The sequence below is a fragment of the Quercus suber genome, unplaced genomic scaffold, assembly GCF_002906115.3.
Source record: "Quercus suber isolate HL8 unplaced genomic scaffold, Cork oak 2.0 scaffold_141, whole genome shotgun sequence".
Classification (NCBI taxonomy): domain Eukaryota; kingdom Viridiplantae; phylum Streptophyta; class Magnoliopsida; order Fagales; family Fagaceae; genus Quercus; species Quercus suber.
In genome coordinates this window covers 793971-809080 of record NW_027069602.1, presented here as the reverse complement: position 1 = coordinate 809080, position 15110 = coordinate 793971, and the positions used below count along the sequence as shown (strand labels likewise).

Genomic DNA, 15110 nt, shown 5'->3' with positions numbered 1-15110 from the left:
AGCGCGAGTTGAATGAAATGGTTTGCACACCAGTCTTTCGTATATACAAAATAAAAATAAATAAATAAATAAAACTATATAGATTATATACCTAGGTGACAATCTTCCAAGACAGCCATTCTCACATACAAGAATTTGTTGAAAACCTGACTGCCAAACCGCCATATCTTCAAAACTATCAAACTAAAATTCAGTCATTAATCAAAACCAACCCAGATTTTTCCGGGAAAATTTTCATTAAAAGTTCAAAATTCCCACACAATTTTTAAAGCATATTCTAATTCAAGTTATAATTTGACACTACCCTTGATCCATATTCCAAACAAACATGCCTTTAATTAAAAGCCAAAAAACCGGTCTCATTTTTTTTTTTTCAGTTTCCATTAACAAAAACACCACCACCATTACCATCTCCCAAAAAAAATCACAACCCACTTTATATATCAAATACACAAATCAACATTATCCCCTTTCCCATTTGGTAAATACATAATTTCAATCGTTTTCCCACCAAACACATTCACGTTCACATTCACATCACATTGAAAAACAAACATTTCAGTCTTTTGTGTTAAAACAAATTCAATCTCGTGTCACTGTATGTAATTTCCTATCTGTATGTAATGTGGCTTGCAGGGAAGCTTTTTAATGTTCTTAGGAGTTAGGACCATTTGTACTCTTTGTTTCCATGTCATTGTAGTGTCAAAACATCCTTTGTTTTAAGTCATTGAAATGAAATTGCAGCCCAGTTTGGAATTCTCATTTGTTACTTTGGTTGAAGTTGTTGTAATGTAATTAGGCTTAACTAGTAAGTTGTCCGTGCAATGCACAGATAATGTTATAATGTTTTATTTAAATTTGATTTTAGAAAATATTATACATATATTATAGCATATTTATTAAAAACGTTGTTAGTAATGAGTTTATCATAAAAAGTAATAATTATAAATTGCACACATATATCTATTAGGGTAAAATACTATTTTGGTTCCTAAATTTTACTAAAAGTTTGTTTTTTGTTTCTAAACTAAAGAGTTTTTTTAATAGTATAGAGACAAAAATAAGGATGAAAAAGAAACTTTTTCAATAATTTAGGGATGAAAAACAAACTTTTAGTAAAGTTTAATGAGATAAATAAAACGTTTTCAATAGTGCGGGACGAAATATGAACATCTTAAAGTTTAGAGGTGAAAAACAAACTTTTGGTAAGGTTTAGGGATCAAAATAGTATTTTACTCTATCTATTATAATTATTTTGTTTAAGTAATGAGCAATAATTAAAACAATTTTGGAGTAATATTATATAATAAAAGTTGATAAAAGCATATTAATTCATTCTATATTATTGATATTTATTATGTGATGTAATAAAAAGCTTCATTGCAAATTTTTTTTTTTTTTTTTTAGGTTAAAAAAAAAAAAAAAAAAAACTACATAGATTATATACCATTTTTATGAGTAGGTGACAATCTTCCAAGAAAGCCATTCTCACACACAAGAATTTGTTGAAAACTTGATTGCCAAACCGCCATCTCTTCAAAAATATCAAACTAAAATTCAGTCATTAATCAAAACCAATCCAGATTTTTCCGGGAAATTTTTCATTAAAAGTTCAAAATTCCCAAGCATGTTCTAATTCAAGTTATAATCTCACACTACCCTTGATCCATTTTCCAAACAAACATGCCTCAAATAAAAAGCCAAGAAATCAGTCTCATTTTTTTTTTAAGTTTCCATTAGCAAAAACACCACCACGAATACCATCTCCCCCAAAAAATAATCACAACCCACTTTATATATCAAACACACCAATCAACATTATCTCATTTCCCGTTTGGTGAATACATAACTTCAATCGTTTTCCCACCAAACACATTCACATTCACATTCACATCCCATTGAAAAACAAACAACCAATCATTCCAAACGATTCCCAGAACCAACAAATTTCATTAAATTTCTCTACCAAACGTTACAAAACTATAGTTTTGCTTTGCCAAACAGAAACTAACAAAAACATGAAATTCAAGAACTAGTAAACTTGGTGACAGCCTTGGTTCCTTCAGAGACAGCGTGCTTAGCCAACTCACCAGGCAACACCAAACGCACCGCAGTCTGAATCTCCCGAGACGTGATCGTGGGCTTCTTGTTGTACCGAGCCAATCGCGACGACTCCTGGGCGAGCTTCTCGAAGATATCGTTGATGAAGCTGTTCATGATCCCCATAGCCTTGCTCGAAATCCCAATATCTGGGTGAACCTGTTTGAGAACCTTGAAGAGGTAGATCTTGTATGTCTCGATGCTCTTCTTCACCTTCTTCTTCTTCTTCAAATCGCTACCGCCTTCCTTCGAGATCTTCTTCTCGGCCTTCGCCGGAGCTTTCTCCGCTGCCACTGGCTTCTTCTCCGCTGGCTTCTTCTCTGCCTTTGTGGGTGCCATTGATTTTTGAGAGAGAGTGAAAATTCTAGAGAGAGAAATAGAGAGAGATTCGGATTGTGAGAATAACTTGCGATGAAAAAAATGTGATGAAGAGGTTGGTGGGTTTGGGAGAGTTTATATAGGGAGGCGGAGTAGGCTCTTATTGGAGGATAGGGTTTTCACGCGGATCGATGACGTGGCGTTTTCTTGATCTGTATGGACGGTGGGGATTTCGTCTTTCACTCTTTGTGGAGTCGTAATCTCGCGGATTCGGATTGCGGTTACTGCTGTACGGTTTATCCATTGACTACGGTAATTTCCAAATTATTTTAAAATAAAAAAATTTCTTAAGTCTTTCAAGGGATGGGGAAAGTTAAAAGAAATGTTTCATAAAGGATTTTAATCCAACTGAAAGGTCACCAAAATAATATATATTCATTTCAAGTCTCTCTTTTATTTGTTTGTTGTTGTAAAACATTTTATAGAACACATGTACGGTTAAGTAATTTTGAATGACATGAGTGTGTATCAAAAATTACCTCCACATCAATATATTAAAACTTGTTTTTGACGTTAAAAATAAATGCATGGGATATCTAAATATTTTTATAAATATTAACTTTGTTATCCAGTACTTGAAGTATCATATAAAAAAGAAAAAAGAAAAGATAAATCACTCCACAATCCATACTCTAAATACTAATATGGTAGAATTTATAAAATTAAATGAATTATTATATTTTAAATGTTTTTAAAAAAGTAAATTTTTTTTTTTTACCTAGTACTTGATTTTTTAAAAGTAAAGTACCATACAAACAAAAAAAGAAAGAAAAGAAAAGATAAAGATAAATCACTACATAATCCATACTCTAAATACTAATTATTATATCAAATATTTATAATTCACATAATAATATAAAATTTACCCAAAAAAAAAAAGTGAAAAAAGAAACTTACACAGTACTTGATTTTTTGAAAGTAAAGTACTGTACAAAAAGGATAAAAAAAAAAAAGGATAAAAATAATTCACTCCACATTTCACACTTTAAATACTAATTACTATCTTCAATATTTATAATCCACTTAATAATATAAAATTTACAAAAGAAAAAAAAAATTATCCAATACTTGATTTTTTGAAAGTAAAGTGCCACACAAAATAAAAAAATAAAAAATAAAAGATAAATCACTCCACATTTCACCATCTAAATACTAATTACTATCTTAAATATGGGTAATTCTACTGTACACTCCATTTTTTCAATTTGAGTTTATCTATTGTTAGTGAAATTACACAGGAATGGATTTTTAAGAAACTAAAATTTAGGATTTAAAATAGAGTAAACTACTGAGTTTAATGTGTTCTAGTTTTTTGGAAAAAAATTTCAAACATTCATGAGAGATATTTAAATAAAGAGTGCTAATTTTTAGGAAAATATTTCTTTGGTAGTTTTTTTTTTTTTTTAATTTTTTTAATTATAATTTTAACCCTATTTTTTATTTTTTAAGAATAAAAATTATCTAATTAGCTTAAGGGTATTTTTGACATTTTCTGAAAGCATAACTGACTTTATGAATCTTTTTAATATATAGAGATTATACATCTATATAATAACTAATAGCCGAAACCTCTGACTTTTTTGTTGATCACTTCTTATTGTGCCACATGGCGACATAAATTTTTGCCACATTTACTTAAACATTATTTGGAGTATCAACTAATTGATGAGGTGAAAAAAAAAAATATGTGTACATCATTTAATAAAAGGTTAATTTAATGAATTTTTTAGTAAAAGATTTAATTTATTACAAGGCCAGAGTGAAAGGGTTAATTGCTCAAAATAAAAGTGTATAAGAACCAAATTAACACTAACTTTTTGTTTTGACTTTTTTTTTTTTTTTCGATTTCAAGCCACATGGTATATTTTTATTTGTCACCCTATGCAAACTCAAATACTATGTTATAAAATATGGGTTTCATTTATTTATTTTTTTTAGAAAGAAATATTTTATTAATACCAACAAAACATCGAAGGGGACAAACTCCTCAACTAGGGAGTTGTTCCTCTAAGATAATTTTTACAATAGCATAAGAAACAGACATAACATCAAGATACCCTAACCAAGAAAATTTAAAGACCACTTAGAGTATTAGTATTAATGGAACTAAAATTTATAGCTTTTAGCATCACAAAAATTCACTTTATCTATTTTAACACATCCACATCAATTTTAACATACCCAACATGAATGACTCTATTTTTTTACCATTTCGATTAAAATAGTATAAAGAACTCATTAAAAAAAAAAATCCATAAAAACCTTTGCAACCAACTACAACCACCCCCACCACCACCACTGTGGCAACCACAGCCTATGAAAAAAAAAAAAAAAATCACAACCCATGACATCGCCACCACCAACTGCAACCCTCCATCTCAACCATAACCCATTGCCATAACCAAATCCACAAAACCCATAGTCAAAATCAATGAAACTCACAACCAAAGCCGAATAATACACAAACCTAAAACCCAGCCAAATCTGAAGAAAGGGACTGAGTTGTAATTTCCAGTAGTGTAATTATGTAAACTTTCCAGATTTCTCAAAGCATTTACACAATTTTTAACTCCCCTTATTGTTCTCTGAAAATTATAAATACCCACCACAACAGTTTGCCCAATTTAACACCTCTACTTTTACTTGGAGAGGAGTAGTTTTAACCTTTTTTGAGTGAGCAAAAACCAGCATCCCTCTACTATAAGAACAATTTGTCCCCATTGCAGCATCAACATTTACTTTAACTCAACCGTTAAATATGGGTGTTGGACAAAGCCAAATGAAACTAAGTTATATAACTATGTTTTCATCATCTAGAACTCAAAAAACGTAGGCCACATTGAAAAACAAGTTGTTTAAATAGATTTTTGAGTTGAGTTTCCATAACTCAAAACTCAAAATTTTGAGTTTGAGTTACGGAAACGAAAAACAAAATTCAACTGTTTTTGAGTTAAGTGTTTCAATGGCATAATTATAAATAACTTAGTCTAATGGGACTCACGTCAGTGTATTGTCAAATCATAATAGTGTGAGACCGTTGGCCACCTTCTCTTTATTCTTTATTTAATTTTATTTTAAAATTTACAAGCAGCTCTTTACTCTTACACCCATCACATACCACACCCACACCCACCTTCTTCTCATTTTATCAATTTTGAGTTTTAGAAAAGAGATATATGCACCCAAGATATGAAACCAAACAAGTATTTTCTAGAATGAGTGAAAAAGTAAAGTTAGAGATATGAATTATGGGAATTGAGTTTGATTTATGAGATTTGAATTATGAAATTTGTGTTATAGATGATGCTCAAACCAAACAGCCCAATGCTTGGTCACACAGGTTGGGCACTTTTGCTAAATTATGGGTCTCTCATGGATCAGGCTTTGCAATCCTTGGATTTTTCTTCACGATATGACCTTTATGACCAATGGACTTTACTTCACGATGTGGGATTTGAGATCAGATAGGAGTATTTTCTCTTCCTTCATGAGTTGGGCTCATGGCTCGTCTTCTTTTGCTTCACGATCCATCTCCTTGCTTCGGAAGTATGCCTCATGAGTCATGACCCACGAGCTTTTGCCATATAATATGCTCATATCATATTTTCTCTCTACGTGGATTTGGCCCACGATAATAGCCTTAATTTACACAAAATAATCATTTATGTGGAAATTGGAAAATGCCCAAATCCGAGTCATTTACCAAACAAAATAAACCATTGGACTAATCAAGTAACAATATCTTCTACCAATATCTTATCTCTATATCTCTATTTATATCTATATCTATATAATTAATAACAGAATTTTATGTTTAGTTCTCAATATTTTGTGTACTAAAATACTTTCACACAAATTCTTAAGCTCTCTAAAATACCCCTATCTTTTAGTTAAATAATCTTAAATTATAAAACACAAACTAATTAAAAGAGTAATTTATTATTTCTAAGTTTTAAGCTTTTTCCTTTATCTTTTTCATTCAGCCTAAAACTTAGGACACTACCTCTATCTCATTTTTAAATATTATTCCACGTTACCTTTTTTTTTTTTTTTTTTTTAAGATTATTTATATATCACTTTTAAACATTATAACAACTACAACCACCCCCACCACCACCACTATGGCAACCACAGCCTATGGAAAAAAAAAAAAAAAAAAAAAATCACAACCCATGACATTGCCGCCACCAACTGCAACCCACCATCTCAACCATAACCCATTGCCATAACCAAATCCACAAAACCCATAGTCAAAATCAACGAAACTCACAACCAAAGCCGAATAATACACAAACCTAAAACCCAGCCAAATTTGAAGAAAGGGACTGAGTTGTAATTTCCAGTAGTGTAATCATGTTAGCTTTCTAGATTTCTCAAAGCATTTACACAATTTTTTAACTCCCCTTACTGTTCTCTGAAAATTATAAATACCCACCACAACGGTTTGCCCAATTTAATACCTCTGCTTTTACATGGAGAGGAGTAGTTTTAACCTTTGAGTGAGCAAAAACCAGCATCCCTCTACTATAAGAACAATTTGTCCCCATTGCAGCATCAACATTTACTTTAACTCAACCGTTAAATATGGGTGTTGGACAAAGCCAAATGAAACTAAGTTATATAACTATGTTTTCATCATCCAGAACTCAAAAAACGTAGGCCACATTGAAAAACAAGTTGTTTAAATAGATTTTTGAGTTGAGTTTCCATAACTCAAAACTCAAATTTTGAATTTGAGTTACGGAAACGAAAAACAAAATTCAACTGTTTTTGAGTTTTGAGTTAAGTGATTCAATGGCATAATTATAAATAACTTAGTCTAATGGGACTCACGTCAGTGTATTGTCAAATCATAATAGTGTGAGACCGTTGGGCACCTTCTCTTTATTCTTTATTTAATTTTATTTTTAAAATTTTCAAGCAGCTCTTTACTCTTACACCCACACCCACCTTCTTCTCATTTTATCAATTTTGAGTTTTAGAAAAGAGATATATGCACCCAAGATATGAAACCAAACAAGTATTTTCTAGAATGAGTGAAAAAAGTAAAGTTAGAGATATGAATTATGAGAATTGAGTTTGATTTATGAGATTTGAATTATGAAATTTGTGTTATAGGTGATGCTCAAACCAAACAGCCCAATGCTTGGTCACACAGGTTGGGCACTTTTGCTAAATTATGGGTCTCTCATGGATCAGGCTTTGCAATCCTTGGATTTTTCTTCACGATATGACCTTTATGACCAACGGACTTTACTTCACGATGTGGGATTTGAGATCAGATAGGAGTATTTTCTCTTCCTTCATGAGTTGGGCTCATGGCTCGTCTTCTTTTGCTTCACGATCCATCTCCTTGCTTCGGAAGTATGCCTCATGAGTCATGACCCACGAGCTTTTGCCATATAATATGCTCATATCATATTTTCTCTCTACGTGGATTTGGCCCACGATAATAGCCTTAATTTACACAAAATAATCATTTATGTGGAAATTGGAAAATGCCCAAATCCGCGTCATTTACCAAACAAAACAAACCATTGGACTAATCAAGTAACAATATCTTATACCAATATCTTATATCTATATCTCTATTTATATCTATATCTCTATTTATATCTATATCTATATAATTAATAACAGAATTTTATGTTTAGTCCTCAATATTTTGTGTACTAAAATATTTTTACACAAATTCTTAAACTCTCTAAAATACCCCTATCTTTTACTTAAATAATCTTAAATTATAAAACACAAACTAGTTAAAAGAGTAATTTACTATTTCTAAGTTTTAAGCTTTTTCTTTTATCTTTTCCATTCAGCCTAAAACTTAGGACACTACCTCTATCTCATTTTTAAACATTATTCCACGTTACCTTATCTCTTTCTTTTTTTTTTTTTTTTTAAGATTATTTATATATCACTTTTAAACATTATAACACTACGTGCAAAAATTAAATAAATAAAAAAGTGTATTGCATGGGCAAAATGAGTGTGATGAGTCTAGTTGTGCAAATAAGCCATTTGGGGCATAGTGGGTGAAAATTTATTGATGCCCACTCTATCTGCAAGCCATAATACTTGGGGCAAGTTTGGTAAACTATAATAAATGTTTAAATGTAGTAGTTATTCTTGAGGAATAGTTATTAGATTGTTTGGTTGTGGATTTATTATGGGGGAGGGAAAAAACAGACAAGCCATGTTCCATTACTTCCATATAAATTTTGAAAAACACAATCAGAATGAAATTTTGAAATTTTGACCCTACTAGGACAAAGTAAGCAAGCAGACACTTTGGAACCAAAGGAAACCAACTGTGAACATGTAATTACCAACCTGCTCTGCCTGGCAGACTTAAACTTACAGCTGAGAAGAAATTTAGCAGATTGATGCAAATATTCGTTCTGCTAGATAAAAAAGCTACTTTAACAAAAGTATGTCTCAGGTCTTTGCTGTCATATATGTATTTGAAGTCCAAATAGAGAGCACATAAAAGACCCAGATGAAAACTTGAAACTGCATTGAACATCATGTGCGGAATGATAAGCATTAACTTCAGTCTCCAAATAGCATTGTGGATGACAGGATGAGACACTGAGTGCACCTTCCTTCTTTAAAATCCAAAATTTCTTATGCTATGAGTGAAAACTTGGCTAAAACCTGTCAGTTCAGAGAAGGGAGGAAAATCAAAGAAAAAACAAAAAAGAAGAGGGAGAATGAATGAACAAACAAATGAATGAATAGAAACATCATTCATTCAAAAATGCATGGAAGGCATATTTAAAGAATAATAACATAAGAAAATCAAACAAAGCACGGTAAAATATCATTTTATTTCCTTTACCAATAAATGGATAAACAAACCATGAATTATGATGTAGTATATATTACATAGCGAATACAGTAATTCAGAAGAAGGTTTGAGAAACTCATGCAAGTAACCTTATGCTTTGGTGCTGAACAGTAGCATGTCTCAAACATGAGACGACATGCAAAGTAAAGTCAATAGAATAATCAATTTCATAAATAAATATGCTTCACAAAGATATCATGAAGACATTTATATGATAACATAAAACTGACATGGAAGATGAACAAATTCAACTAAAGCCATGCATAATTTTGAATGAAGTACAACCAAATGGAATTCGCACCTCTCCTTTGATGTTAAAAACATTTCAAGTCATTAAGCTATCATGGAGAAAAACACAGAAACAGGGCCTTATACATACTAGGAACAAAGCCCTGATGACCTAAATTAGAATCCCATATAAATTAGACCTTGTCATTCTGCCATAATATGTCACATTTTTATAAATGTCAGTCACATATGCATTTGCTTGAATCCAATTAAGACCAAACCTTGAATAAACAAATAAATTAGAGTAGACCTCAAAATAAGTACGAGCATTTGGTTGAATTGGAAAGTCAGCCAAAGTAGGCTAGGCACTTGAGATCTAGCCTGGTCCGCCAATTCATCCAAAACCAGGTAGATTACCAAGTTATGGGCTGCAGATGGGTGAATCACCTAGACCATCAAGAAAACCCCAACTTTATCTCTAAATCTCTGTGTTCTCAAACCAGGTTTCTTGTTCCTTGATAAGTTCCAAATAGTTTTGTTGGTAAAATAGGATTTTGGGTCAAATGCAAAAGCATCCTCCAAATCGTCTAATTTGACATTAGAATCCCCTGAACTTTGAGAATTACCAAAATTGATCATTCTATCTAAATTTTCATCTCTGTGTGTGTGTTCTGAACTGTTTATAGCCTCCCACTCCTACCTCTATAGACAACATCCTAAAGAAGGCTGCAACGACCAATCACTTGTAAGCCATAGAAGATTTCAGGAAACCACCAGACAGGCTTTGATTCTGACATTATACTGTGCCTACATATTAAGGTAACTGGTCTTGTGCCTTCCTTGCATGAAAATTAGGTAACTCAGAATCCTTGCCTATTTCCTTTGTGAGCAATGGTTTTCCTTTTATAGTCATGTCCTAATGCTAAACTCAATGCCATCAGAGTTGGAAAATGTTATGGCAATTTAGCAATACTTCTAAATCCCCAATCCCCCACCCCCGCTTCTCTCTCTCCTGCCCTGGCGGCCACTGTCACCAAATTCTTCTTTATTCAACATATCTTTCACTATATAAGCAAATATTTGGTTCTTTAAAGCCTGGAGTTGGTTAAACCCTAGGTGACTTATCCATAATCACCAAGGATACTGTGGCTTTCTAGAAATAATATTTTGCTTTACACTTTAAACATTGATAGATCTATGTCAGCAGGTGTTTCCCGTGGAGATAGTTGGCTTTCATCAACCACCACAGACTTCTTTGTTACAGTGCCAAAAATCCCATAGATCTGATCATGTACATAATTTACTCTTGAGGCTTCAACCTTGTCAAACACCACTCCATTTATTAAGTATGCAAATCCCAGCAAATCACTAGCTAATACAACAAAACATTAACAAAGAACAGATTGAGTGAACGCCTTAGCTTGATATCCTACAACTGATGAATGATAAATTATTTCCTCAAAAAACTAACAGAAGTATGTAAATATCTAGTTAACTCCAATAAGCAATAATCATAAATACCAATGACATGGCTAATCAGCTACATGACTCTTATGCACCATTCTTTGCCAGCACAAACAATGGTAATTAGAGAAAAATCACAATTCCAATGGACATCAAATCACAATTACACTAGTATCCAGTTGGCATTAGCTTGTCTAATGCTACTTCAATTTCCAAAGGCAAAGACCATAGGGTGAATATTCCCTTCCTTTCATCAATCTATTTCACATACGCTACTCATACATTTGGAGCAAAATCATCCATTGTGCTTGGAACTACAAATGCTTTTTTTTTTTTAATAGATACGATTCATACGAATACGTATCGTATTCTCAACCTAAGGCATCCCCTCCATGATAATTGACACCAATTGGTTTTTGGTATAGGTGAGGTTTGAACACTATATGTCTTGCTCGACGACAGATTTTATCAATTAGGTTAACTAGAACCCACTGGAATTGCAAATACATGTGAATACTACAAAAAGATTAAAGGCCCTATGACAACCATCACATCAACACACACCCCAACCATAACCCCATTGGCACATGCACCGTAGCCACCCAATCATCAACATCATCCCCACAAACACCAAATGATATTAACTGCTGTCAGCAAAAATCTGCAGAATCACCCAAAATCCTATCTCTTCATTGCATCCATTTCCAGTACTGCCACACTGCTATGTTCCACCAAACCCAACATTTCTTTACCAAAATATCTGATCGATACTGATAACATTTCTTTTCTGATAACACTGTATAAAGCCTATTTTTCATTATCATTCATTGCAGCTTCAAAAAACTAAACATAGGTAGCTTTATCAAGTTACAAAAAGTGCAAACAGCAAGTAGGTTCTCATTTTTAACACCCAAAACAACATCATCACTAAACTAAACCAACCAAACACAAAACCAAGAAAATCCCAAAACAGCTTATACAATAAGAAACACAAGATAAGAAAAATGAAAAGGGATTTTCTCATATAAACCTTGGAGAACCAGCATTGATATTCCGATGAAGAATTCGAGCCCCGCCCGAATCGCCACCATCAATCAACTCTCTTAGCCCCAAGTTCCCAACCTTCTCTTCCTTCTCCTCCTCTTTTTCTTTCTCTTTCTCTTTCTCTTCATCAACACCACGCGACTTAACCAACAACCTCTCGAAGTAATTCCCATATATATACTCAGGCGTGTACCCATTTTCTTCATCGAAAAGCATTATATGCCCATGCCACTCCCATACCCGGTAATCCGAACCCGTTTCCTCGTGAAACCCGACACAAATGTGGTGCTCACCGATAGTCACGGCCTGACCCGAGTTGGGTTTCAGAGAATCGGTCTTGCCACTAAGGATGACCCGGACGATTTCCTTCTCGAGCTTGGATTCTTCTTTGGCGAGCTGGGTTTTGCTATTACCATTCTCACCGTCGTCTTCGTCGTCATCGTTGTCGTCGGAGAAATTGGCGGCTTCGAAGAGGAGGTCTTCGAGGGATTGAGAGTGGAAAGGGTTGGCGGTGGTTGTGGCGGTTGGAGGGCGGATTTGGAGGCGACCCATGAGAGTTTGGAGGAGGAGATTGTCGAAGTTGGTGGTGTTGGTGAATGACCCCATGGTGTTTGATATTTGGTCTCTGAGAAAAAAGAGAGTGTTTGATTCTTCTTCCAAAGGGTTTTAGACTTTAGGAGGAAGAGGGTTGAGGGGAGGATGAACCCGTGGGTGGGAGAATGGAGGGTTTATGATTAATATTTTTAGATTTTTGACAGGTTTGGAGATCTATTGGAGACACGTGTAAGCAAAGGATAGATATGAAAAATGGTTGCTGAGTAAGCGTTGGAATTTTGCTGTAGCATCTTTTTTTATCCAAGTTTTTCATAAAAAAGTTTCTAATTTTCTTTTTCATAAAAAGAAAAAAAATCTATATTTGTTTTTTTTGAAAGGTTTTTTTTTTTTTAAAATAACGGTGAAGTCTATGATAATAATATCATCAAGCAAATTGAATTAGAATGTTTCATAAAAACAACCAGCACAAATTCTTACTTCACAAAAAGCCTAAACCAAGCTATGTATAATAAACATCTGAACTCAAAGTGACTCCCTCCATCCACATTATTATCAAGATTTTAAATTATTAAGATTTTTAAGATTCATGTGAAGGATGTCATTTCATATGTGAAAGTAAGAATTTGTGCTGGTTTTTTCTTTTTATTCTAATTCAATTTGTGAAAGTGTATCATAATCATTCTTAGATAACATAATATTTTATATATTGAAGTTTATCAGGTTTATTAGTACCAGGCATATGGTAATCTTTTTAAAAATGAATCTATATTATTTTGTCGATAAAGTGAAATTATTCAAGGTTTCACTATTCGTAACAAAAAAACTATTGCATATTTTTCTTGTTTAATTGGCAGCATTAGGAATTATTGAAAACTTTTACTGTTTATGAATATTTAATATTCATCTTCTAATTTATAAATAAACATTCTCTCCTCTCCCAGTGCGTGTGTTAAAAATACTTAGTATTCTAAAAAATATATATATACTCACACTTTTGAGGGCTATATAAGGATGCTCCTTGGATGTATCATGCATCACCAAAAAAAAAAAAATATATATATATATATATAAATAAAACAAAACTTATGATCACGCTTGTACTCAAAATCATCATCTTTGTAATCTTTCAGAATTTTCATTTCTTGACCCTTTTGTAATATTTTTAAGTATTGAAATGAATTTCAGGATGTGAAATATTATTGAAGATTTTTTTTTTTTTTTTGGGATAATTATTCAAGATAGATTCAAGTAAGTTTCCAAAGAATTATTTTGTACTGCTATTCTTTTTTGTAGCATACTTGTTTCATTATTCTTATTTCTTTGTTATCTTGATTATAGAAATTTTTCTTGAAACATAATGGATTGTAATATGATGTGTTTTCCTAAAGGGACATGAAGTTGAGTTCAACTTGAGTCTACAATTTACAGGAAATCCCTTTTGAAAGTATCTTTCAATGCATCACAAAATTGAAATTTTGGTATTTCTCTTAGAAAAAATGAGAAATAAATTTGAGAATGATAAATAATGAATGATGGTTGACGGTTGTCTTTTTCTTCTTCTTTTTTAATGAAAAATGGCAAAAAAAAAATTTGTCTTTTTCTTTTTGTCTTCTTTTTGCAAATCTTTAAACTTTTTTTTTTTTAACCACGCTAGCTTTTAGCTTTTTGTTATTGATTTAACATAAAAATTATTATTAAAAAAAAAAATCTATAGCCTTTTATTAACATTATGCAAATAAACTACGGAAAATTGTGAGATACTCAAATGATAGTCCCAATAATTAAAGTTTTGGGGATTGAAATTTTGTGAAAGTTTACAAGGTACATTTGGATCATCTCCCCAAGCAGATATTGAGCGTATTTAGAGAATTTGGCATTTTAATTGTGATCATAATTATGAGCATAAATTGCAAATCCGAGCATACCATTCTATTCTTGTTAGACAATTTTTTCTTTAAAACATTGTAAGGGAGGAATTTGAACAAAGAAGATTAGTAATTTTGGGAATTTGAGATTTATTTTTTTATAAAACATTCCGTTGTTCTACTCTTTTCAACTCTTTTTCCCCCTAATAATTCGATGGTACAATCAAGGTTGTCAAAATCGGGATCCTACATAGAATCGTGGGAGGTAGGTAGGATCGTGGATCGTAGGATCGAATCGTGGATCGTAAGATCCTACCTATTTTTAGATTTTAAGCAAAAAAACCTATTGATAGTGACTTTGTATGTTATATAATCACTTAAAATATGAATCCATCCATTAAAAAAAAATTTGAAAATAGAAAAATAAAAACCTTAAAAGCTTTGTCAAAATCATATACACAACACAACAATCTGGAATCAAGCTATCAAAGTACAAATAAATGATAAACTTCTAACTACCAAAACAAATTACCAGAAAGCTTAAAGGCAGCGTTGGGATGGCTCACGGCAACTTCATTGAGAGGGCTAGAGGTGTTGGGTTTTTGACAGAGGATTGAGGAGGCGCT

General features: G+C 32.3%; 2 protein-coding genes across 2 annotated transcripts; both read right to left on the bottom strand.

Moving 5' to 3' along the window:
• Positions 1 to 1920: 1920 nt before the first annotated feature.
• LOC111989547 (probable histone H2B.3) lies at positions 1921 to 2545 on the bottom strand. Its single transcript, XM_024021338.2, has one exon. The coding sequence runs from the start codon at positions 2437 to 2439 to the stop codon at positions 2026 to 2028; it is 414 nt and encodes a 137-aa protein (XP_023877106.1). The 5' UTR covers positions 2440 to 2545; the 3' UTR covers positions 1921 to 2025.
• A 6236-nt stretch (positions 2546 to 8781) lies between these two features.
• On the bottom strand, positions 8782 to 12799 carry LOC112033010 (uncharacterized). The gene is made up of 2 exons (XM_065776765.1): positions 12051 to 12799; positions 8782 to 9135 (listed from the first exon to the last, which is right to left on the bottom strand). The coding sequence occupies exons 1-2, from the start codon at positions 12668 to 12670 to the stop codon at positions 9129 to 9131; spliced, it is 627 nt and encodes a 208-aa protein (XP_065632837.1). The 5' UTR covers positions 12671 to 12799; the 3' UTR covers positions 8782 to 9128.
• Between the last annotated feature and the right edge of the window lie 2311 nt (positions 12800 to 15110).

Coding starts and splice junctions, on each gene's coding strand:
- LOC111989547 (XM_024021338.2), bottom strand. CDS start 2,439: ATGGCACCCACAAAGGCAGAGAAGAAGCCAGCGGAGAAGAAGCCAGTG.
- LOC112033010 (XM_065776765.1), bottom strand. CDS start 12,670: ATGGGGTCATTCACCAACACCACCAACTTCGACAATCTCCTCCTCCAA.